The sequence below is a fragment of the Felis catus genome, chromosome B2, assembly GCF_018350175.1.
Source record: "Felis catus isolate Fca126 chromosome B2, F.catus_Fca126_mat1.0, whole genome shotgun sequence".
Taxonomy (NCBI): Eukaryota; Metazoa; Chordata; class Mammalia; order Carnivora; family Felidae; genus Felis; species Felis catus.
The window spans coordinates 15,505,512-15,530,599 of NC_058372.1; the positions used below are offsets into that span (position 1 = coordinate 15,505,512).

The 25,088-nt window shown below is 49.4% G+C and overlaps 1 protein-coding gene across 10 annotated transcripts in view; it reads right to left on the reverse strand.

The window, feature by feature from the left end:
- Positions 1-15,683: 15,683 nt before the first annotated feature.
- Positions 15,684-25,088, reverse strand: part of PHACTR1 (phosphatase and actin regulator 1) — a 572,878-nt gene continuing 563,473 nt past the window's right edge. For all 10 annotated transcript variants that reach the window (XM_019830233.3, XM_019830231.3, XM_011282184.4 and 7 more), the window contains 3 exons: positions 22,627-22,767; positions 19,751-19,827; positions 15,684-18,941 (listed from right to left, as the gene is read on the reverse strand). In XM_019830233.3, the coding sequence (XP_019685792.1) occupies positions 18,926-18,941; positions 19,751-19,827; positions 22,627-22,767 (234 nt within the window). In that variant the 3' untranslated portion in view covers positions 15,684-18,925. The remainder of the gene's footprint in view (positions 18,942-19,750; positions 19,828-22,626; positions 22,768-25,088) is intronic.

Genomic DNA, 25,088 nt, shown 5'->3' on the forward strand with positions numbered 1-25,088 from the left:
TCTTTAAGAGGGACTCTTCAATCCTCTCTGTGCCCCGTAGGGGAGAAGGTAACGTGGGTTGGCCCAGAAATTCCGGACCAGGGTTAGGATTACTCTGACGTGTGTGGTTCTTTGTCCCCGTCCCTTGTCCCTTTTTAATCGGGGGCCGGGGTGTGGGGGAAAGGCCTGAGCTTTTGTGCCCCTCGCTAATTCTGTGACCTGAGGGGCTCACTCGGTGTGTATTTGCTTCCCTATGACCAGACGGCAGTTCTGTTACACTCCTGACCTCTCTCCTCTGTGTGCCCATGAGCATCGAACGAGTTTGATGTGAAAGCAGTTTAAGAAATCTGGAGCTCTGTAGAATACTGAATATTTTTAACAGCATGTTGTGCAAGAATGTGGCCAGGCGCTGCCTCTGACTCCACACGGTGCTTCAAGGCCTAACTCCGCTCTGCCCGTTCTGAAAGTCTCTGTAAACTTCTAAGCTGGAAGGGCATTGTCCTTCCCCTCAGCTTCTGGACTGTTTCAGGCACCGCTTATTTTGTAGTAATTGTTTGCAAGTCCCTTGTTTGCTAGTCTTGGACTTTTACTAAGTTTTCCATGTGGTTTTCCTCTAAACTGCAAGCCTCTTGAGGCCAGCGTCTTGTTCCCTTTCCCCAATCCCCACCTTACCAGGTCCAGCTTTTCATGCATGTTTTCTCCCCCAAACCGTGCTGGCCCGCCCTTCCCTGGGTGTGCGGTCACCTTTGCCAGGGACGTCTACTCCCTAAAGCCGGGCTCCCATCTCTGAGGTTCAGCTCGAGGAGCCCCTCCTCAAAAAGCTCTCCTGGCTCCCCGCCCCTTTCCTTTTGCCCCAGGCTTGTTTCCTCCCTGGCACTCTGTGTCCTTTAATGCACTGGCTGAGGTCCCACACTAGCCCGTGAGCTCCTCAAGGGTAGAGATCGTGTTTCTTTCCCTTTTCCTTTCCCTCAGAGCCAAGCACGTCTCAGCCTGCCTGGGCTCGCCATGGATAGGAGTTTGAGTACGTGCCCGGCTCAGTGTTGATGAGGACTGCTCTGGTGACACACAGTGGGATTGTTCTGGGGCTAGCTGGCTTACAGGAGATTTGTATTTTAGGGCACAGGGTGAGGGTCAGGACCCAGAGGCCTTAGGGCTAGATCTGGGGTAAAGAGAGTCTGCGCTCTTGGACTTTCTTCTCTTTGACCTAATCTGTGTGTCTGCTGTGTTCCCCCTCCTTGCTGTCGGACCGCTCTGGTAGAAGATGCCTTATCCTAAGATCCTAAGCTGGTTTGCCATAGGTCCAGTCTTTGGAGACGGAGGCTCTCGGTTCCAGTTCGTCAGACTGTGGGAAAGAGTCTGTGGTCCAGCTTGGGTCTGGTGCTACCCACAGACCGGTCATCTCTAGCCGTGGGAATGGAGGGGGTCATTCAGCAGACGTGTGGCTACCGGGAGCCTCCCTTGTGTCCATGGCAGTGTAGGGATGGTGAGGGAGGGACATTGTTACGGGGTCCACTCTGAACGGAGAAGACACTCTGAAGAGCCTTCCTCTCCATTTAGCAAATCTGTTAACTGGATACTTACCCTGCAAAGGTGCCAGGAAGGGTACCAGGCGCCTCTGCCTTGAACCAAGTCTGAGTGACGTTTCTGGTCACCACTCGTTTCTGGTTTCTGACAACCGGTCGGAGGGTGGCCCATCCAGCTCTTTCAGATGGGGTAGGAAGAGTGGGAATGCCCCACTAGGAACTTCAGCAAACTGTCTCCTAGGGCTAGGCATTTGTGGACATTTTGTATCAAGTCTAACTTCATTCTGGAACTCTACAGAAAGTTGGCTTCACCCAGCTCCTTCCCCCAACCTGAGTCAAGTGGGAGGGCTTGGTGACGAGTGGAGCAGCTGTGTTTATTTGCCTCTGATTGCTTGGGAGGGTGTACGTTCCTCCCCGGGGTGGCCAACGTCTGGGTCTCAGAACGGAGTCGGGCGGCGGCCAGACCTGGTGGCAGTTGGGTGAACCTGCGTCAGGTCAGTTAGGGTTTGCAGCCGCTATGGCCGGCTGATTTCAAGATCACAGGGGAGGCACACCTAGACCTGAGGAATGTCGGAGCTGGACGAAAGCCTGAAAGTCGTCTGCTTCCACACTCCCCTCCCCAGGGTGCAGATAAGAGAAGTGAGGTTCCGGTGGTAAAGGGGGCTATTCAAGGTCACCACAGATAGCCAAGCAGCTTCTAGAGCCCAGGCATCCTGCTTCCTGGCTGGGGTGTACTTCGGTTCACCGAGCTGCTCCCTCACCCTGAAGCAGTGCCCCAGTCTCTTCTCTGATCCTCAGGGTCCCTTCATCGGGATAAAACATTGTCCGGGTGTCCCCCAGCTGGCGCTTGCTGGCTGGGTGACGTGGCCGTCGTCTTCACCCGTAAAGAGGGGGGATGATGGTAACAGTAGCCACCTGACAGAGCTGTTAGGGAAAAGTGCAGGATGCACACTGTCCTCCGATCAGTGCCTGGCACAGAATAAGCTCTCAATAAACGTTAGATGCGACTGCCTCACCTGTGATAACGATTCACGTGTCCGTTCTTCTCATAGAGGCGGCATTGTAATTTTCAGTCTCACTAAAGACGAAATGTCTTAGACGAGTCTGCTTCCTGAGATGAGGCTTTGAGGAGACTACAGACCCGTTACAGGTTCTTTAAATCATGCATTTTGAATGGGGCTTCTTCAACTTTAATGTGCAGAGGAATCCCCTAGGGCCCTTGTTAAAATGCACATTCTGGTTTAGTTCTGGGGGTGGGGGGCTGAGGTTCTGTATTTCTGATATGCTTCCCGGTGGTGCCGATGCTTCTGGACGTGGGGACCACAGTTTGAGTACAAGGATTTAGGGAAAGTAGGTTTTGCCTAGTACAGTGTTTAACTCTGACTGACAAAGAAATACACCGCAGACAATGCCACCTTCCTGTACCGTTTTCTTTCTTATTTTTATTTTTTAAGTTTCTTTATTTTGAAAGAGAGAGCGCACGTGGGGGATGGGCAGAGAGAGAAGGGAGAGAGAATCCCAAGCAGGAGCCTGACCGCAGGGCTCAATCCCAGGAACCGTGAGATCATGACCTGAGCCGAAATCAAGAATTGGATCCTTAACGGACTGAACCACTCAGGTGCCCCAGTTTTCTCTTTTTTAAATGATTAATCTGACTTCATTTCTAGGTGGTGGTAGGGATATTACTAAAAGTTTATAAAGCACTTCATCAAAGCCTGAATTTAGTCTCAGTATTGTGATGTGGATGTTCTCTACGAATTGTTCTCTCTCCTCTGGGCCACGGGAAGTGCCTTCACTGTAACCTATCACAAGTCAGCTCATTACCAAGGACAGCTGTGTGGCTGTCCACACAAGGATAGCTGACCGGGCATATCCATCATCTCTTCCTTCCTTCCTAACCAGACCTCAGGTTATTTGAGGTAGGAGTATGTTACGAAAGCTTTATTTACCAGCCTCTTGTGCAAAGAGGGACAGATAGTAAGACGGAAGGCAAAGTCATTAGGTAAGACCTTCTAGAAAAGGTCTTTATTTGAAGAGAATTTACTCAGTGGGCAGGTAATCGGCATCTTACTTCCTGCCTAGAACACGTATATGGCGTCTGGAACTCCAGCAGCCACATTGGAGCATGAGGCAACCGCAAGGATGGAAACCACATGATGAGGATGATGGGGCAGAAAAATGGAGTTGCGGCTCACTGATGACGTCACGAGCTTTTCCTTGCTTAGCTCCGGACTTCATTTGCACAAACAAATAAGTACAGTTGTTTGGGCCACAGTTTGGGTTTCCTGTTCTCTGAAGGCTGCTGAGCCCGTTGCTGACACTGCCAGAGCAGATGCGGTTCAGCAGGGTAGACGCGGGTTTAAATGGGCGTCTTCATCTGACCCCCTTCTGAGCACCCTTTGTGGGCTTCCCTAGTCATGTAGGGGCAAGGGGACTGGATTGAGAGTCAGAGGCCTGCGGTTCTTAGCTCTGCCGTTCCCTGGCCACGTGATCCCATTCTTTTTAAGCCTCAGTCTCCTTGCCTGTCAAACGGGGAGGAGAGATGAAAGTGTCCAGCACGGTGCCGGGTGCAGAGCTAATGTCGGCTGGGGTTGGGGTGGTCTCAGGATGACGGTGTGAGGGCACAACGGTCAACCCGGCAGCAGCGGCCGGTGCTGACCTGAAGGGAGGCAGGGGTGCGGCTGGGGTGGAGGCAGGGACCCACCACCCAGTGCTTCCATCAAGGCGGGCACCTCGGTGTGCCGGGGCCAGCGAACGCTGCTGCCTCCGCCGCAAGCAGGGGGGCTGGACGACGTGCCCCTGTGAGCGTTAACGTTCTGTCCGTGTGATTTGGTTGAGGGGACGCGGTAGAGCACAAACAGCTTTCGGGGGGGCCTCGAGAAACGTGCCTTCGCCTCTTCCCTCTGCCAGCTCGCGAGGTGTGAGCTGAGGCCCTGGAGGCCGCTCAGCCCACCTCTCCCCTCCGCTCGTCGCTTTGCTGCTGAAACGCCAATCGCTTGACAGCAGCTGCTTGCTCCGAGCCCTTGGAATGGGCCCGTGTCTGCTCCCTCTCCTGTTGACCGGGGCCCACAGAGGGGTGTTTCCAGCCACGGCGGAACGGGCCGCACCTTTTCCGTCCAAATCAGGGACCATTTATTATTTATTTATTTATTTATTTATTTATGCATCAAATTTCTCTCCCCCACCGTCCAAACCCAAAGCCGTCCTCTTTCCAGCTCCAGCGAATCATGCTCTGCACCTGCACTGTTTCCACTCTTGCAGAGCTGACTGGTTCCTGGGGGGCAAAACTGTCTTTACAAGAAACTGAAACCACCGAGAGGCAGAGGCGGCCTGATCTCCCAGCCTGGCAGGGGGAGGAGGTGACGGGCGGGCGGAGACCTGAACTAGGAACCTCACTGCTGGGCCCCAGGAGGCTGCATGAGCCTGACCAGCTGCCAGATGGTCTGAAAAATGCCTCCATTTCCTTATTGTGGTCTGTTCCCAGATTTTAAATTTTGATATACTTAAAATAAGGTTTGTCCAAGTAAACAACATTACACATAGGTATGTTCCTCGCTCAGGCACGACTAAAGGTAATCAGTACTATACATACTTTTAAATTCTTCTTCTTCCTTTTTTTTTTTTTTTTTTTAAGTAATTGTAACTAAGTTCTTTTTTAGTGGAAGAGGGATGTGTGCATGTGGGGATAGAAGGCAGCCAAGGCGAGAGGGCATGCAGTGAACAGTGACGGCCCCAGGTTCCCTTCCTCAGAAGCCTCCTGTCCGCCTAAACACAAGCATGGGGTTGCATGTGCTTATCTAGGAAGAAAGGACAGCGTGTCCCGCCTGCTTTGGGGGCTGTCATAACCAAGTCAGTGAGAGAATTGAGGAAAACCCAAGAGAGTTCACCTGCAGCCGGAGGGCTTTTGTGCCATGGGTGGGTGGGTGTCCCAAGGTGGGGTGAGCCTGGGGGCCAGCGGGGAGGACCATAAGCATTTTATATGGTGGCTTGGAAAGGTGGCACCCCCCTCCCCCCACCAACAAGGCAGCACGTAAAGTGAGCAAGGCCAGCCTCCTGCTTGGTGATATTTTTGCTATTTTAGCCACAGGGCCTTGTAGAGCTGGCACCCCGGCTGGGGCTTTCCTTCTGCGGAGGCCCAGGGGCTAAGGCAGAAAAGCCCCAGCTCCTGTACATGCACCGCCCCGCCCCGGGATGCTGGGATAAGTGCCTTTGACCCTGATTCTGTTCACGGGAGGGACTTTCTGAGCTAATGGGCCTCACCAGGGTGTGAAGTATTTTTATCTGCTTAGCTGAAGAAAACTCGCTTGCCCTCCTCTGGGAGGGGGGCTGTGAAATCACCTGAAACCCCCATTGAACAAGGTGTCAGTGACAACCGTCTCACTCCCACTCCGGGGTGGTGGTTAAGGAACGGACGGAATCTTCCTCCCTTCCATACCATCCTCTGTCTTTTCCTAAAGGAACAACGGCGTCAAGGGTATCTCCACACGGGAGAACACGAGATTGAGGCTTGATCTGTTGCAGGGGAGGAGGGAAACGAGTGTGCAGAATTGCAGCTCAGCACGGCACGCGTCTTAACGGGTTTGTCAACTTAGAGGAATCCGTTCAATTCTGCTTCTGTGGTTTATTCTTCCTGTCTCTTCTGCGAACAAATTCACTGCTTCATTTAAAAGGGCCCTTTGCCTTAATTTGGGGTGTTGCCCCATGGAAGTATGAATGATCATGGCCTCTTACTGTGAAATGTGGAATTGTTTTTTTTAATTAATGGCACCTAAAGAGCAGAACCCCCTTTACCAAAAATAGTATTTGGGAAGGGGACTGGTTGCGTGTCCACGACTGATTAAATGTCGGATATGGTCGTCCTATCTGGCTTTGGACAGCATGCTGTTCTCTTCCTGCCTTTGCCACAGCCCCAGGTGGGACCCATGCCAGGCCGGTGCCTGGCTCAACATTATTTCCCTTGCAGGAAGTCATAAATATTGGCCGACTGGCTCATGACTGTGTGAGGTCCGCACTGGTGGGAGTCACAGGCTGTGCACGGAGGGGAGAGGGTGGCGCTATTAGGGAAACAGCTTCTCTCTACCTGGAGGCTTGGAGAGAGCTGGGTGTGTTTCCTGATCGATGTCAGATGATGACATTACTACTTAAGCAGGTGGGACAACTGGGTGCGGGCTGAGAAAGCGAGCTCAGGAAAGCCATTGGCCTAGGAGGGCAGTTAAGAGCGATGCTTTAGAGTCAGACCCGGTTTGGAAGCCACCAGGTGTTGTAAGGATTAAATAAAATCATGCATGAAAATGGCATAGCACAGTCTGGGTATGTAATGAGCGTTTTAATATTTGGGAGCTGTGTGTGGTGCCCACACAGCCTACGTTAGATGTTGGCCACACGCCAGGGACCACAGGGGACAACAATTTGTTCATATCAGCTGTTTTGGTTTTGCACGCACGAGTACTCTGGCTCCTCGTTAGAGTCCAGGGTCACCTAAGCGAGCCCCCTCACGGACTCCAAGGAGGCCTAGGTGCTCAGTCCCTGAAGCCCCTTTGTTGTCCCGGAGGTGGTCACCACAGGGGCACCTGTGGACTGGTAGAGGCACAGGCGAGGAGGCTGTGACTGTGATCATTCAGGCCGGAGACGATCGGCCAGTTGTCTCCTGCCAGTTGGCAGGTGTTCATCAGCAGCTGGAAGTGGAAGAGAGAAGGTGACTTCTAGGTGATGACGTTCACCGGAAAAGGAAGGAAGAGGAGGAAGGGGATTGGGGCAGAAGGGCAGGGTTTGAACACATGGAAACAGAAGTGTGAGACACAACTCACTGGTTGTGAGTTGTGCTTGGGAGACGTGTGTCACGCGTGACAGCTAACAGTCGGTAAGAGCTCACAGTGTGTCAGACACTGTTCTAAGCACCTTATGTGTATTTCACTTAACCCTCATCAGAGCCCCATAAAATGGGTGCCTTTAGTCCCGTTTTACAGATGAGAAAGCTGAGGCACAGTGTAACATGCCCAGCACAGCGGAAATTGACCTGCCCAACATAGCTGGTAATGGGTAGAGCCAGAATTTGACCCCAGAGCTTCTGGGCTCAGTGCCATATGTTGTTTCTTCTTTTTCTCTTTCTTTATTGAAGTAGAGTCAACACACAATGTTGCATCCGTTTCAGGTGTACAACCTAGTGACTGGATAAGTGTGTTTGTTTTGCTGTGCTCACAAGTGTAGCTACCCACCTGTCACCTACAGCACTATGACAGTGCCACTGACATATTCCCTATGCTGTGCCTTTTATTCCTGTGCCTTATGCATTCCAGAACTGGAAGCCTATATCTCTCTCTGTCTTCACCAATTGTCCACTCCCCCTTGTCCTCTGGCAACCAGCAGTTCTCTGTATTTATGGGTCTGCTTTTGTCCATTTTTTTTGCTTGTTTTTTAAGATTTTTTTTTTTCCAATTTAATGTTATCTTTGAGAGGGAGATAGTGTGAGCAGCGGAGGGGCAAAGAGAGAGGGGGGCACAGAATCCGAAGCAGGCTCCAGGCTCTGAGCTGTCAGTACAGAGCCTGATATGGGGCTCGAACCCATGAACTGTGAAGATCATGACCTGAGCTGAGGTCGGACGCTTAACTGACTGAGCCACCCAAGCACCCCCATTTGTTTTGTTTTTCAGACTCCACATGTAAGCGAAATCACATGGTATTTGTCTTTCTCCACTGGACTTATTTTACTTGGTATAATAGTCTCTAGGGCCATCCGTGTTGTTGCAAATGGTTCTCTCTCTCTCTCCCTCTCACGTTTTCCTTATTCATTCAGCTATCAGTGGACACTTGGGTTGCATCCATACCTTGGCTGTCGTAAACGCTGCAATAAACCTAGGGGTGCATGTTTTCATTTTTTTTCAGGTAAATACTCAGTAGTGGTATTATTGGATCTTATGGTAGTTCTGTTTTTAATTTTTTTTGAGGCACCTCCATACTGTTTTCCACAGTGGCTGCACCAATTTACATTCCCACCAACAGGGCACAGGGTTCCCTTTTCTCCACATCTTCACCAACACCTGTTTCTTGCGTTTTTGATGCTTGCCATTCTGACAAGTATGAAGTGATAGCTCATCGTGGTTTTTGACTTGCATTTCCTTGATGATTAATGATGTTGAGCATTTTCTCATGTGTCTGGTTGGCCATCTGCCTTCTTTGGAAAAAGTGTCTTTTCAGATCCTCTCCTTATTTTTTAATAAGATTATTTTTTGATGTTATGTAAGTTCTTTACATATTTTGGATATTAACCCCTTATTGGATTTATCATTTGCTCCTATCTTCTCCCATTCAGGAGGTTGCGTATCTTCTGTTGATGTTTCTTTATATTTTGGTGTAGTCCCAAGAGTTTATTTTTGTTTCCCTTCCCCGGGGAGACTTATCTATGAAAATGTTGCTAGGCTGATGTCAGAGATTACTGCCTGTGTTTTCTTCTAGGAGTTTTGTGATTTTACGTTTTACATTTACATCTTTAATCCATTTTGACTTTATTTTTGTGTATGGTGTATGAGAAAGTGGTCCAGTTTCATTCTTTTGCATGTAGCTGTTAACTTGTCCCAGCACCATTAATTGAAAAGACTGTCTTTTCTCCATTGTGTATTCTTGTGTTATAGATTAATTGACCATATAAACATGGGTTTAATTCTTGGTTGTCTATTCTGTTCCATTGATCTAAATGTCTCCTTCTGTCCCAGTACCATACTGTTTTGAATATTAGAGCTTTGTAGTATACCTTGAAATCTGGGATTGTGATACTTCCTTTTTTTTTCCCCCTCTAGATTGCTTTGGCTATTTGGGGTCTTTTGTTCTATAAAAATTTTAGTATCTTTTCTAGTTCTAGGAGATATATTATTGGCATTTTGATAGGGATTGCATTTAATCTATATATTGCTTTGGTTAGTATGGACATTTTAACAATATTCTTCCAATCCATGAGCATGGTATGTCTTTCCATTTATTTGTGTCATCGTTAGTTTTTTTTCATCAATGTTTTATAGTTTTCAGAGTACAGGTGTTTCACCTCTTTGGTTAACTTTACTCCTAGCCACTTTGTTCTTTTGGGTGAAATTGTAAATGGTTTGCTGTTTACACTTCTGCTCCTTTATTATTAGTGTATATAGAAAGGCAACAAATTTCTGTATGTTAATTTTGTAGCCTGGAATTTTACTGAGTTAACTTAGGATTTCTAATCGTTTTTGGTAGAGTCTTTAGGGTTTTCTGTGTATAGTATGTCATCTGCAAATAGTGACAGTTTTAGTTCTTCCTTACTAACTTGGATGCCTAAAAAAAACTAAACCTGTATTTTGGATGCCTTTTATTTCTTGTCTGATTGCTGTGGCTAGGACTTCTGGTACTGTGTTGAATCAAAGTGCTCAGTGAGAGTGGGTATCCTTGTCTTGTTCCTGATCTTAGAGGAAAAGCTCTTTTTCATGCTGAGTGTGATGTTAGCTGTAGGTTTGTTATACATGATCTTTATTATATTGAAGTATTTCTCTCTAAACCCACTGTGTTGAGAGCTTTTATCATGAATGGATGTTGAATTTTGTAAATGATTTTCCTGCATCTATTGAGATGATCTTGTGATTCTTATCCTTTATTTTGTTAATGTGGCATGTCATGTTGATTGAGTTGCAAATATTGAACCATGCTTGTATCCTGGAATAAATCCTGCTTGATCATGGTGAATGATTTTTTAATGTATTGTTGAATGTGGTCTGCTAGTATTTTGTTGAGGATTTTTGCACCTATGGTCATCAGGGATATTGGCCTGTAGTTTTGTTTTTTAAACAGTGTGTTTGGTATTAGGGTGATGTTGGCCTTGAAGAAAGTATTTGGAGGCTTTCCTTCCTCTTCTGTTTTTTGGAGTAGAGAATTAGGTGTTAATTCTTTAAATATTTCGTAGAATTCACTTGTGAACCCATTTGGACTTTTGGTTGAGTTTTTTTATTACCGGTTTAATTTTGTTACTAGTAATTGGTTTATTAAGATTTTCTATTTCTTCCTAATTTGGTTTTGGAAGATTATATATTTCCAGGAATGTATCCATTTCTTCTAGGTTGTCCAATTTGTTGACATATCATTTTTCATAGTAGTCTTTTACAATCCTTTGTGTTTCTGTAGTGTTGGTTGTTCTCCTCTTTTCATTTCTGGTTTGATATATTTGGTCCTTTCTCTCTTTTTCTTGAGTCTGGCTAAAGGTTTATCAATTTTGTCTATCTTTTCAAAGAACCAGCTCTTGATTTCATTAATCTTTTCTATTTTTTAAGTCTTTATTTCATTTATTTCTGTTTTGATCTTTATTATTTCCTTCTACTAACTTTGAGTTTTATTCTTTTTCTAGTTCCTTTAGGTATAAGGTTAGATTGGGATTTTTCTGGTTTCTTGAGGTAGGCCTGTATTACTATAAATTTCCCTCTTAGATCTGCTTTCACTGCTTCCTAAAGATTTTGGACTGTTGTTTTCATTTTCATTTGTCTCCATGTATTTTATTTCCTCTTTCATTCCTTCATTGACCCATTGGTTGTTTAGTAGCATGTTGTTTAGCCTCCATTGTGTTGTTTTTATTGTCATTTTTTTCTTGTAATTTTTTTCTAGTTTCATACTGTTGTGGTCAGAAAAGATGCATGATATGATTTCAGTCATCTTAAATTTATTGGGACTTGTTTGTGGCCTAATATGTGATAAGGTCCTGGAGAATGTTACATGTGCAGTTGAAAAAAATTGTATTCTGTTGTTTTTGGATGGAATGTTCTGTATATATGTTAAGTCCATCTAGTCTCGTGTGTTGTTCAAAGACACTGTTCCCATGTTTTCTACCTGGATGACCTATCCATTGATGTGAAGTATTAAAATCCTCTATTGTTATCACATTACTGTCAGTTTTTTCATTTATGTTTGTTAATATTTGCTTTACGTATTTAGGTGCTTCAATGTTGGTTGCATAGATGTTTACAATTGTTATATATCCTCTTTTTGAAGTGATCCCTTTATCATTATATATTGCCCCTCTTGTTACAGTCTTTTTTTAAAAGTCTCTTTTGTCCAGGGCACCTGGGTGGCTAAGTTGGTTAAGTGTCCAACTCTTGATCTCAGCTCAGGTCTTGATATTACAGTTGTAAGTTTAAGCCCCACATTGGGCTCCATGCTGGGTGTGAAGTCCACTTAAAAAAAAAGAAAAGTCTGTTTTGTCCGATATAAGTGTTGATACCTGGCTTTTTTCAGCCTCCATTTGTGTGGAATATCTTTTTCCATCCCTTCACTTTCAGTCTGTGTGCATCTTTGGATCTGATGTCTCTTGTGGGCAGCATATAGGTGGGTCTTGTTTTTTCATCCATTCCACCATTTTATGTCTTTTGATTGGAGCATTTAGGCCACTTACATTTAAAGTAATTATTGGTAGGTATGTATTTATTATCATTTTGTTGTTTTCTGACTGTTTTGTAGTTCTTCTCTGCATCACTTGCTTTCTTGTGTTTGATGACATTGTTATGCTTGGCTTTCTTTGGCTTTATTTTTTTTTGTTACCTATTATTACAGGTTTTTGGTGTGTGGTTACCAAGAGGTTCATATATAACATTCTAAATATATGGCAATCTATACTAAGTTGATGGTGACCTAAGTTTGAACACATTCTAAAAGAATTGTATTTTTACTCCTCCTTCCACATTTTGCGTGTACACTTACATTTCTCAGTTTTGTGGTTACCCTTAATTTTTTAGGTAGAATTGATTTTACTACTTTTGTCTTTTAACCTTCATACTAGCTTTGTAAGTGACCGCTCTACTACCTTTACTGTATGTTTGCTTTCACTCATGAAATTTTTTTCTTTTCGTAATTTTTTTCTAATTAGGGCCTTTTCTCTTCCACTTAAAGAGATTCCTTTAACATTTCTTATAAGGCTGGTCTAGTGATGATGGTTTTTGTTTGTTTGTTTGTTTGTTTTGGTCTGGAAAACTGTATAGTCTTACAGGGTTTCCTTTGTAAGTAACTTTTTGCTTTTCTCTCGCTTTTAAATTTCTCTTTAATCTTTGGCATTTTAATTATTATGTACTGTGGTGTGGTGTGGACCTGCTTGTGTTCCTTTTGTTTGGAACTCTCTGTGCTTCCTGAATCTGAAGGTCTGTTTCCTTCCCCAGTTTAGGGGTTTTCAGCTGTTATTCCTTCAAACAAGCCTTTTGCCCCATTCTCTTCTCGCCTCCTCCTGGGACCCCTGTAATGCCAATGTTTGTTTGCTGGACCTGTTGTCCAGGAGATCCCTTAACCTATCTTCATCTTTTAAATTCTTTTTTATTTTTGCTGTTCAGCTTGTAGACATCCATTATCCTATCTCCCAGATCTGTTCTGCATCCTCGAATATACTGTTGATTATTTCATTTATTGAGCTCTTCAGATCTGGTTCTTTTTCATAAAGTTTTCTTTCTCCTTGGTGCAATTCTCACTAAATTCATCCACTTTTCTTTCCAGTCCTGTGAGCGTCTCAAGGACCATTACTTTGAACTCTTTATCAGGTACATTGGTTATCTTCATTTCCTTTTCTTTTTCTGAGGGGTTTTGTCTTGTTCTTTTGTTTGGAACATACTCCTCTCATTTTGCTCAATTTTGTGTTTATGTGAATGGCGGGGCGGGGGTGGGGGAGCACCTACTTCCCCTTATTTGAAAGAATGGTCTTGTGTATGGTTATGCCCTGTATAGACTGTGTGTGCCTGGTGACTTTGACCGGCTGGAGCTGTAGTTGGCATGGGCGGGGGATCCCAGGACAGGCTGTGCTTGGGGCTGCCCTGGTGGAATGGCCTGAGCTGAAGTGGGCATGAGCTGGGGTGTCCCATGGTGTTCTATGCAGAGGGCACCCTGATGGAGCCTCTGGAGCCGAGGCAGGCACAGGCCAGGGGTACTGGGCCACCCCATGCAGAGGGTGCCCTGGCGGAGCAGCTGAAGTAGGGTGCAGGCTGAACGGTCCCAGGCTGCTTTGCATGGGGAGTACCCTAGCCAAGGCAGGTGCAGCCTGGGGGCCTGGAGGGCTCCACACAGGGTGTGACCTGGCAAGCCAGGTGGTCCCAGGGTAGCAGCACTGCATGCTCCTAACACATATGCTCCACGGCTGCTTTGTGACATCCAGAAACCCCGGCCAGGAGCTCAGGGTAGATTTGAGCTGTATCTGTAGATCTGTGGTTCATCTGAGGCCAGGCGAGTGCTTAGGACCTGTGGAGAGCCAGCTAGGGAGTGTTTCTGGTGTCCAACTTGTCCTGTTAATAATCAGGTGTAAGCAAGCATATCACTGATGCATCCCAAAGTTGGGGTGTGTAGAAGATAACAGACTGTGTCTTAAGCATCACTGCTCAGAGCCCACAAGCCCCTCCAGGATGCTTTTTTTTTGCCCAGAGGAAGGGGGAGGCAGGACAGCAGAAGGTAGTCTGGTTGATAGCAGCTTCAGGATGAGCTCCCACGAAGGCACACTGGGAAAGGGCAGGGAGGTCCCACTAGCAACGAGCCCTCCAGGAGGCCAACCTAAGGCAAGGAGGGGTGGCAGGCATGCACATCAGCCTTGCAGGTGGTCTGAAGGAGAGGAATCCAGACTGTTCTCTAAGAGACTGCCCTGCCAGGACTTACCTAAAGCTTACTCTTTCTTTGGGACGTAGTGTTTTAAAATTCAGATGAACCCAAGTCATAGAAAGCTGATGTCCTAAAGGACATCATAGGACATCTGATTGTGTCCCCATTTTCCAGGTGAGAAAATTGAGGCCCAGAGAAGTAAAATGACTCGGACAAACTGCTTGGTTAGGTGTTGTGGCATAGCCACCACGTGTCTGTCCTAGGATGACTAAACATCTCAGGATGGGACACGCCCAGCTGCCTCTACCTATTGGGGATGTAGAGCCATAGCCTCTGTTCACTTCAGAAAGGGCTCCCTCAGGATGATGGCCCGTTTCCTTCCGTCTTGCAGGGCGAAGCCTATTGGGGGCACCACCAAAGCTTCTCTTTATAGGTCTTCCACGCCTTTCGGTACCTGCAGTTCTGTCCTGCCGGTTAGATTTATTACGAGTCAGAGAGCTCTGCGGGTGCGCAGGGGCAGAATGGGGCCGAAGCTCTCAGCACGAAACGTGAAAACCTTTCTGTAACCCCTCGCCCCCTCTGCCATAGCCACTCCTGCTCCAAGAGTCCCTCTGCCTGCACAGGTGAGAGCCTGTGTGCCCTCTGAGGCAATGCTGCAGAGTGCTGAGGGCCAGTGCGGGCTTTGTGGTTGCTGCTCAGCCAAGAAGTAAGCGGTGTGTGCGCTCACTCTGGTCTTCGGAGCTGGAGACTCCCAGGCGAAGCAAAAGCGGCTCCTGTCGTCCCAGCCCTTGCTACTCGGAAGCATGATTTCTGGACCAGCAACATTAGCATGTCCTGGGAGCTAGCTAGAATTGCAGACTCTCAGGTCCACCCAGACTTCCTGAGTTGGCACCTGCGTGGTAAGACCTTCACCAGGACTCCCAGGAGCGGCACAGGGGAGCCGCGCTAGGGTAAGCTCCCTGTCCCCAGGGTCACCTTCTTCCAGGGCTGGGCCAAACATCGGTTGTCCGGTCACTTCACCCACCTAGAAAAATGCAGCCAGCAAGCACCGAAGCTTGTCTTGCCTTCCCCCCAGCACTTCAAAAAGACAAGTCAGGACCAGAAAGGCGATAAAGCTCTTAGCTTTACAGGACAAATACTCAGACTTCGCCCAGAGACCAAGAAAGTACTCAAAAGCCAAGTAGTTGGTGGCTTTTGCTTTGGGGCAGTGACACCCCACGGCACTGCTGGTACCCAAAGCTGTCTCATAGCTGCTTTTATGGGGAGGACTCTGAGGGACTGCAGTTTATTAAAGGGCAGCTGGGCAGTATGTCTTAGAAAGTCCTAGAAAGCTAATTTACATGCAGCCGTCCTCCCCGCAGCCAGTAACACCTGATACACGAGGAGGTTGTCTGCCTCCATAACTCTGACGCTTTGCTGCTGAGCTGACTTGCCCTTCATCCCAGCCGCAGCCCAACTCTTTTCGGTGGTTGACAAGACACACGGGAGCCAAGGAAAGGATTTTTTTTTTTTTAGACTTTTTTTTTTTTGGTTTTTAAAGAAACTGCATACATCAGAGACAAACAATAATTTAAATACCATGCAGTTTCTGTATGTACAAAACCTAGGCCATAGAGATCCAGTTTAATTTGTATTGTATTTACATCGTCTTCCTCACACAGCCATCATCTGTTAAATTAGAACACAGGAGAGCGCTCCTATACGAAGACAAACTATGTACAGACACCCGGGAAGCCACTGGAAAAAGCAACTGGTTTGGGGACTGACAGACAGATGGGAAGAAAAAGTCATCGGAGGTGACCTCCACCCACTGGCTGTGCACGGGGAGAGTCTGAAATCCCATTCATCGAAGCACACACCACAATATTCATTCGGCAAATATAAATACACGTCCATAGCGGGAGAAAAATAAACCCAGAGGTTTTTTTTTTTTTGTTTTTTTTTTTTGTTTTTTTGTTTTTTTTATCACACCTACCATCACGTTGTTTGGTTTCTCTAATTGGACATAAAGGCTAACGTTTTAAAAGTTTTACAGGGCTTTGGAGAGGAATCGATCAGCAATTTTGAAACACAGCAAGGAGGCCAACAGGAGTCCCTTCTGCCACAGGAGGTGGTGCGGAGCATGGGGCAATGTCTGCTTTCAAGAGGGAAACCTCTTGAGAAACTTCACATTCTTCCTCACACTGACCCAGAGGACAGAAGGCTCAACTGGGAACTGACACGCACAAGACCTTTGAGAATCGCAGCTTTTTCAGAAAAGGGGATGCATTTTAAACCATCTAGCCCATCTCTCCCTTTTTTTTTTTTTTATAATTGTCAATTTGCCATCTTAGAAAGTAACACCTCTTCCAGTTGTCCTAACGATACGGCAAAAAAAAGAAATTGGGATGGATTTCTAGAAAGACCTCAGGATTTCAAGAAAGGGAGGAGGCGGCAGAGGGCCAACCTGTGGTCCACGGAGGTGGCAGAGCCCCCTGAGCTGGGCTTGAAATAATCGCCCACCTTGATGGCAGGTGGGATTTCTGTAGCACAGCAGGTGCACCCTAATTCCTGCAACTGACTTCTCCCAAAGGGTTCTCTTCGGGGATGGAGGCTGAAATTGTGTTCAATTTCTCCCCAGCTCCAAGCGGACTGCAAGAACAGGGCACTTTGGGCAGGAAACCTGGGCTGCTGGCTGGCTGCAGGAAACGGACTTGGGCGTCACGTTCCCAGGGCATCAGAGGCCCAAAAATCAAAGCCAGCAAAGAAGCCATTGGCCATCGAGGGAGGAGTCCAGGCGATGGAATGAGTTCCCGTAGGACTCACTCCTGGGCCCGCGGAAGGCCTGGCCATCATGTCAGGGCCCTGTGAACCGCATGAAGACAGCTGTAAGTTACAGGAAGCTCAGACTCCAACCCGGGCAAGGCAGGCACCCCCGCCTGGAACACGTGCCCGCTGTAGAGAAGTTAAACGAAAGAGCCCTACATCTTTCGTCACACCATTTGCACATTCAAACGTCAGTAAGCCTTTCGGGAAGACTGTGTTTACAGCCACGCTAAAATCCCGACCACGTTTTCCCTGAACTATCAGATTCCACATTCAAAGAGAAAAGGATCTAGTGACGGCCCCTCCTTGGGCCAGGCAGCGGCGTGCTCACTCCCGGTGGTACGGGGACAACTTTGCGACGGCTACTGGGCACTGCCTGAAGAACTGCCCTGAGCTCCCCCCAGACTCTGCACAGCTCCTGGGTTAACGGCGGCCACAGGGGCTGTTAATGCCTGCCAAAAATACAACGGCCTCGCCGATGGGTGTGCATCCCAAGAGTAACTTGCTTCTTACACGTTTTGGGGTGGGAACTGGTCAACCCCTTTCTGTGAAGGCCAGTCTGGGATCTTTCTAAATCTCGGGCATGTGTGGAGGAGAGCAAGCCATTACCGAGAAAAATCACGGTAACTGTGAGACCACGACGGAGGTGCAGGCAGGGCTTGGTGACAGAGGGCCCTACAGGGTCTGTCAGGCAGGAAAACAGAAGCAGCCGCGACGGGCCCCGTGAAGAGAGTGGTTAGGGTTTGGGGGCTGTCCTTCCACTCACTGCACATCTTACCCGGGGTGTCCCCGTCAGGAGGGCACTGCCTTCCTGTGGTCCCAAGCGAATGGGACAGCTAGAGATACACCTCCCATCAGCTTTACCAGCACCACGAGGGAGAGGAAGGATGCTCTCCAGATGGGTAGGAGCAGGAAGGTACAGCACGGGCAGGTGTGGCTGGTGTTTGCGCCATTCTGGCATATGCCAAACCCTGAAGGCCCTCCACAGAAACTCTTCAGTGCAAAGAAAGGAGACTAGAAGGCCATCGGGTGGTTCTGGAGTCCCAGTCCGTCAGAGACCGGCAAGCCAGTCTTTCAGGAATGGTTTCTGGCTTGCATGCATTGGTCCTACACTCAGAAGCTGTTACCTTCCAACCCATACAGTCACTGGCCCTGGGGTACGTGGAGAAAACGAACATCAGCCAAGCAGTTTCTCTCCCCAGCCTCTCCGTCCTCACCAGGCTCCTTACACTCAGATGCACCAATGCCACGGGCGTCCCACAGCAGTGGCCGGGTGCACAAGACCACCCGTGACATTTGGCTTTTTTAACACAGATGGGTCAATTCGAACTGAGCAGATGACAACTTCCCCTGTGCGCACCAGAGCTTCCCGGGAGGCAGCTCCACTCAGTCTGAGGGGACAGGATAGGTGCTCAGTGCCGGCCTTCCATACCTGCAGCCCACACACTCTCGAGACAGACAGTCGACCACAGACTCCCCCAGAAAAGCATCTTCCCTTTTGTTCACGGTATGGATGACGGCTGAAGGGAGAGAAAGGACAGGGGTGACTGAGAACAGTGCTCCCTCTCAGTCTCCTCCTCCTAAGAGGCCCCCAAGTCGGACGCCACACCCGGAGCCAGTGTGTTTGGCCAAGTCTAGAAAGCCAACCAGACCATGTGCACAGTCCATTCCAGGCCGAACCCACCGCCTCAGCTTTCTTTGGACCCAGGTGACAGACACTTGAGGGGAAGAGGTTCGCTGGAGCCTAAATGAACACGGCACCTGCCAGGCCTGGAGGGAGAGGACCAGGACCGCTCCGAGCGCCGGGAAGTCTCCACTCTGGCCTGCCGGTGCCCTCGGAGTCCGCGGCGGTACCAGCAGCTCTGACCGCGGAGTGGTGACCACTGGGCTTTCGCAAAGAGAATCCTGATCGGGTTTCCTTTTTCTTCTTCTTTTTAAAAAAAGGCAGTTCAGAAGATTTACATCATAATGGGGAAGTGAATAAATACCAGCACTTATGGTTCTTATAAATTTATGTTTCGAAGACAGCATAGCACTCAGGAGGAATTTGACTGTTAAGGTCGGTGAAACCTAGAAAACAAATAATTAAGTCAAGACCAAGGGGCTGCTAGGGATGCCTGATGCCACAGCCCTAACTTCCCATCCTCAGACTCCCCGTGGCTGACGAGTGGCAGGTTAAATCTGGTTAAACCTCCAGCCAAAGGCACATCCCTAACAGAACTCCTCAAGTACTCGAGCCCCCACGGAATTCACCTTATGTTTGGAAGTAGTTTCATCTGGAGCTCCTGGGGGCCCAAACCGGACGGCCCTGGTGGCCCTCGGCCCACGCGCTCAGCCTGGACTCAGCAGCAAGGCTGAGCCCAGGCGCCAGTCGGCACGTCCTGTTTCTCTAAGTGTTCGCCACAGGAGTCCTAAGAATTAAGTCAATGGCTCTGCCACTAGCTAGCCATGTGACCTTATATCAGCCCCTTAAATCTCTCTCTGCCTAAGTTTCCCCAAAGGAGGATATGGGCACACGGAATCACAGGAGCAAACCCACTCTGGAAGTCCCATGTGGATTTGGTATTTTGCCCAGGCTTGGCTTGGGCTGACTGGATATCAATGTCAACGGGCTTTTCTTCTCAGCTTAGGTTTCCATAAAAACCCACTCTGGGGTTATGGGTGGTGTGGCACTTAACAGATCTTTAAGTGAAAAACCAGGCCTTCAGAAGGTCGCGGTGCTCCTTCCCCTCGATTCGGAAACCACAGCGGACCTTCTCTTATCCCCCACCCCTCCCCACCACCCCACCTGTAATCCGGCAGCAGATGGCAGTTAATCGGGAAGCAGGTATGACCATCTGAAGGAAAGAAAAGGGAAAAGAACCCCTCAATTTACTAACCTTGTTAAATGTCTACTCAATTCATGAACTTCCATTTCAGTGCTTTTAAATTCATTGAGCTCCTTTCGAATGGCAGCCTGGAATGAAGAGAGGTCCGTGAATATGCAGAAGAGACAGATGGAAGGGAGTTCGCTTATTACCTGTTTTGTTTGGCAAAGCCGAACGACCCAGTATAAGTACGGAAAATGAATTCCTTCACTGGGAGCGGAAAGAAAATCACCTGGAACCGACAGAGAATCCCCCCGTCCCCTAAATGTAAATCGCAAATGATATCTGGCCTGCTGCCCAAAGTGTCTTTTTCTTCCTCTCTCCAAGGAGCGCCTCCGGGGAAGCAAGAGGCCATGCAGATCTGCCCCACACTCCTGGGGTCTTGAGTGCACTTTTAAAGTTGTGGTGTTTTTTCAATGTTTTCTTTTTGAGACAGTGCGAGCAGGGGAGGGGAACAGAGAGAGGGGGACAGAGGATCCGAAGCTGGCTCCGCACCGATAGCATCAAGTCTGATGCAGGGCTCCACCCCGCGAACCGTGAGACCATGACCTGAGACAAAGAAGCTCAACCGACAGAGCCACCTGATGCCCCGAGTGCACGTTTAAATGTCAACCCCTCATCTTCCGTAGGCAAACAATCTAAGCTCAGCACAAGCACTGTGCTGCCTCAGGATGGGTCCTTCTAGAAGGGGTGGGTCAAATTCCTCAGTCAAATTAAGGGAATGGGTGATTGCCAGCTGCCTCCTTTCCGTTTGATTTACAAAGACCTCGCTCTTTCACAGCTCTGTTGATTCGGAGGTGGTCTATGCCATTATCAAGGGTATGGCGTCGTTTGAGTAGCTGCCCGCTTCCAGCAGCACCCGTAGATGTGCTGTGGCTGAGGGAGGGCAGGCAGGCAGGCAGGATGCAAGGACAGAGGAGGAGGTGGAACAGAAGGTTCTGACACTGCAGAAAACCTCACTTCCTCCCCAGGCACTGAAATTCTAAACATGCGCTCTTTTCCAGAGCTACTTCTAATGTTCATTTATTTTTGAGGGGGGGGAGGGGCAGAGAGAAAGAGAGGGAGACCCAGAACCCGAAGCAGGCTCCAGGCTCTGAGCAGTCAGCACAGAGGCCGACGCGGGGCTCGAACTACAAACCGTGGGATCATGACCTGAGCTGAAGTCGGACGCTTAACCGACTGAGCCACCCAGGCGCTCCCTCCCAGAGCTCCTTCTAATGGGAGTGCAGTAGAACCTTGGTTTGTGAGCATAGTTCATTCCGGAAACACGTCTGCAATCCAAAGCACTTGTGTACCAAAGCGAATTTCAAGAACCACTGGCTCAGCTGTGATCATGTGACGTTCGGCGTCACGCTCTACCCACATTCCAAGATGTCGCTCATTTATCAAGTTAACATTTATTAGAAACGTGTGCTTGTCTTCCTCACAGTCCGAGGTTTTGCTGTATTTCCTTCGATGGGACTGTCAAGGCACTGAGAGGCCAGAAAGGCCGGCAGGCAGGATCAGAGTGGCTCCCCCCAGAGAAGGCAGGCACACCCCCCTCTGTGGGCGCCACTTCCTGTTCTTGTGCCGCAGCTCTTGAGGAACTGGGTTCCCTGAATGCGACGCACAACTTCAGCACGTGCATGGGGAGACGCGCTGTACTTTTCCCCCGCTTTTCTGATACCCGCCCTCATCCTCGGTCAGCAAGGGCGCTGCAGTCAGGCTGTGAACAAAAGGCAGGAGGCGCCAGGGCTCCTTCCTCTGTTCCCGTTTACGTGACACAACAGCCTGGGGGCTGGGCCTCTGGGTCTGTGTGTCTGTCTGGTGGATGGTGGTGCCGGTTCCTGGGGTCACTACCACAGATGCCTGTCCGGGGAAGCAATGAGTGTTACGTTTAAGAGGAGGGCAGAGGCTTCCACTCATCGGGACCTGTGGGTGGACCCACCGTGTGGGAGGCATTTCTGGAAAGCCTGCTTCTGGCCCCAGTGTTCCCACCCACGTGCCGCAGCTTCCCTGTGTTCAAACTCCCTGCGCTCGATCAGGCCAGAGTCTGCGCTGTAGACAGCCTCACCCTGCAGCCCACGTAAGAAAGGCACCGGCCCTGCGAATTCGTGGGGCGAAGGCAGGACTCAAGAGAAGGCCCCCGGTGTATGCCAGAGTCTCCCCAGTGTCACCTGCGCACCAGACGTGGTCATTATTTTAGATTTTGTTTTAAAAGGGCCTTAGCTCTCCAGTTCCTAACGGTGACTGGAGTAGGGTCCCAAAGGATTACCCAGCAGAGGTTCATTTTGATTTATGGTCCAGGGGACAGGTGAGAATTCCCTTTTGCTTCACTGCATTTCTTACAAAACTCAGCCTCAGAGTCTTCTTGTTTTCCAAACGGATGACGGTTTAGCGTAGCGAGGCACGTTTTGCCGTCTCTGTGATTTGTGGCCCGTTTCTACTGTTAGGGTATAATAACCGCAGACACAGTGAGCTGGTCTCTCTTTAGTTTTGCGAATCCTACTGGGTGCCGAGGACAGAGTCCTCTCCACGAAGGGCTGCGAGAAGCCTGGAGCCCTGTACTCGTGAACCGTTCTGTGCCCATACAGATGTTCTCTGTGGGCACAGCCGCCCACGCGGCCTCTCCTCCTGTTGTCACTCAGCATGACATTATGTGACTGTCGCGTGCCTTCTCTCCGGCAGTGGAGAATCAATTCGGTGACCTCCCCGCAGGTTATCTGGAGCCCTGGGAGAAGCGGCACCCTCAGCAGGCCCAGGGGGCGCTTGGCACCCCATGATGGCCACTGCAACCACGGCCTCGCTGCTGGTCTCAGCCCGGGGTCCCGGCAGCAAGCGGGAACGCCAACGCGGGGGGAGACTGAGGCACGAGGACCCCCTACCCCACTCCTCGCCCCTCGGCTTACTTTGTCGGCAGCGGTGAGGCGGGTCCACGGCTTGTCGGCCCTGCGGTCATAGTCCTGAGCGTCAGCCACCTCCACGTAGTCACTGAAACGGATGAGGATCTTTCTTTCTCGAAGTTCTTCCACTGTGGGTCTTTGGCTGAGCTGCAGGGAGGGAGAGAGATGGACCCGGTCAGCCAGAGGAGTGTAGACTGCTGGGTCGGTGGGAAAACGAGGTCCTGAGAGGCAACCAACACGTCCCTCAGCAAGTGAGGGGCAGGGCCCGGGGTGGGGACCTAGGGCTTCTGACTCCTGGACCTGGGACTTTTCCAGAACTCAAAGAGAGAGAGCTTTATTATCCCCTGGGCTACCTTCAGGCTCATCCGGATAGACAGGTAGGCTGACTCTTAATAACACTGCAGCGTCTCCTTGTAAGCGGCCTGTCTGCCTGCGTGGGTGCGGGCATCCGCTGTGGATTTTCCCACACCCATACTGCGCCTCCCACTCGGGGACGGGAACCTCACACCAGGCTTCGGTCTCATTTTGGATTTGTAAGCCCATGCCCGTGTGTCAGATTGAGTGTGCTCTGCAGGATGGGGCTGGAAATCGTTTTAAATGCGTGTGTTAGACCCCCCAAAAGGCGGATGTGCAAACAATATGCAAATTCAGGGGTCCGCTGCCATGATGTATGAGGCCAGAGGGGACCCTGCTCCTCACAGTCCGTCCGCACATGCAGGGCGAGGCTGGGTTTAGGCCAGGAAGGCATGGGACAGGCCTTCAGGACGGGTCTGCGGTGAGGGGTGCAACAACTAGGACGAGAATGTGTATTTATTTAGCCGCCTCGCGGTCCCAGTCACGAGCACCCTCCCTTTGTACTTCGGTGGCACAAGGCTGACGTTTCTATCATCGCTTCCCGTCACTGGGTTTATTTCTCCTGGAGCAACACCGTCGCTGTGTCTTCAGGATGCTGTGAATGCACGTTTAACCGACGTTATTTTAAAGCACTTTTTCCTCCAAGCCCTATGCTGTATTCACTTCTATCAACAGAAAGTGCAGTCAGATACAACCCCACCACAAAGGCCTATACAACACACACAGACGCACAAGTGAATCCCAACCACCCTGGCTATCCTGACTCGATTTCCCGTGGCTGCCACACACCTTTGGTGGTGCCAGCGTGCTCCAGCCCGCTGCCAGCTGGTGGACCGTGGAAGAGCACGCGGAAAAGGAGTTAGATGACTGCCCGGCTGGGATCAAACAGAATGGAGCCGGGTACGGCCAGGCTGCAGGTGGGACCAAAGCAGCCTACGGCTCCCTCTTGGCCAATGGTGGGAGGGGGGATGTGGGGGATCAGAGGCCTAGCGGGCTGTGGCCCACTTGCCTGGGCCACACGCAGCCCCCTGTCAGAGTGGTTCAGATCTGTGCTGAGGCAGCTCTGGTGTTCCTGGGACAGGACCTTCTGGTGTCAGTGCTGTCCTGTTGCAGGAAACCCACAGCTGTCCCAGGCTTCGTGGGGTACTTTGAACAGTCCATCCGGACTCAAACACGTGCCCTCTGCAATGTGAGTTCAGGCAGCTTTTGCATACTCGTTAAAATACATGCAAACATTTCCTGGTTCCCCAGCTACACAAGGACTCCTGCTCAACATCTCTTGTGCTTCTTAGGACTAGCAAGATTTACCGCGAAATGCTGGGCAGATGGTGCTAATTTCTAAGTGTACTGTGACAAGAGGAAGGTTAAGCACGGAAGTTCTAGTTTATATTTCCAGAAATCATGCTCTGGATACTTTACCAACAGACTTGGTGGCAGTCTGGAGCGAACAGAAAACTAAATGTTAGATCCAAAGGTCAGGGGCTATTTTTCATGCCCGAGTCCCATCGGAGACTTTAGACACGATCTCTTCAAATCGATAAGGCACTGCTCCCAAGTGCTAGGAGGGAAGGAATGAGGAGGGGACCGGTTTCTTCCCCGGGCGGGGGGGGGGGGGGGCGGTTCTCAGGTGGTGTGTAGGCCACCTAACCAATGCCCCCTGGGACTCTCCACTGCGAGCATGGGCTCGTGCCCCTGGCTACTTAGTGCTCAGATGTGCCTTTGGCTTGCCTTTGGGGTACATGAACCTAGGGTCCTTCCTCAGATGGCGAGGAAATGATCTTTGTAGCCGAAGTCCGTTTTCTGGGGATGGCGGGCTAGAAGAAGGGGCGGGGAGGGGGGGCGTGATGGGGCAGAGGTTGGAAGCATTATGTTTCAATCTATGGCAGAAATATCACTTGCAACCAAATACTGAAAAGTAAATTACTTGAGGCCCCAGATCCACTACTAATACAACTTGACCCAAATGCACTTCCCCTTCCCCTCTCCTCCCTCCCTTCCTTTCTTCTTCCCATCCATCTATCCATTTAGCTAGCCAGCATGTTTTTTTTTTTTTTTTTCCAAAGGGGGAGGCTGGCATTTATTAAAAGACAGAGCACATAATTTTTAGGTTAGTC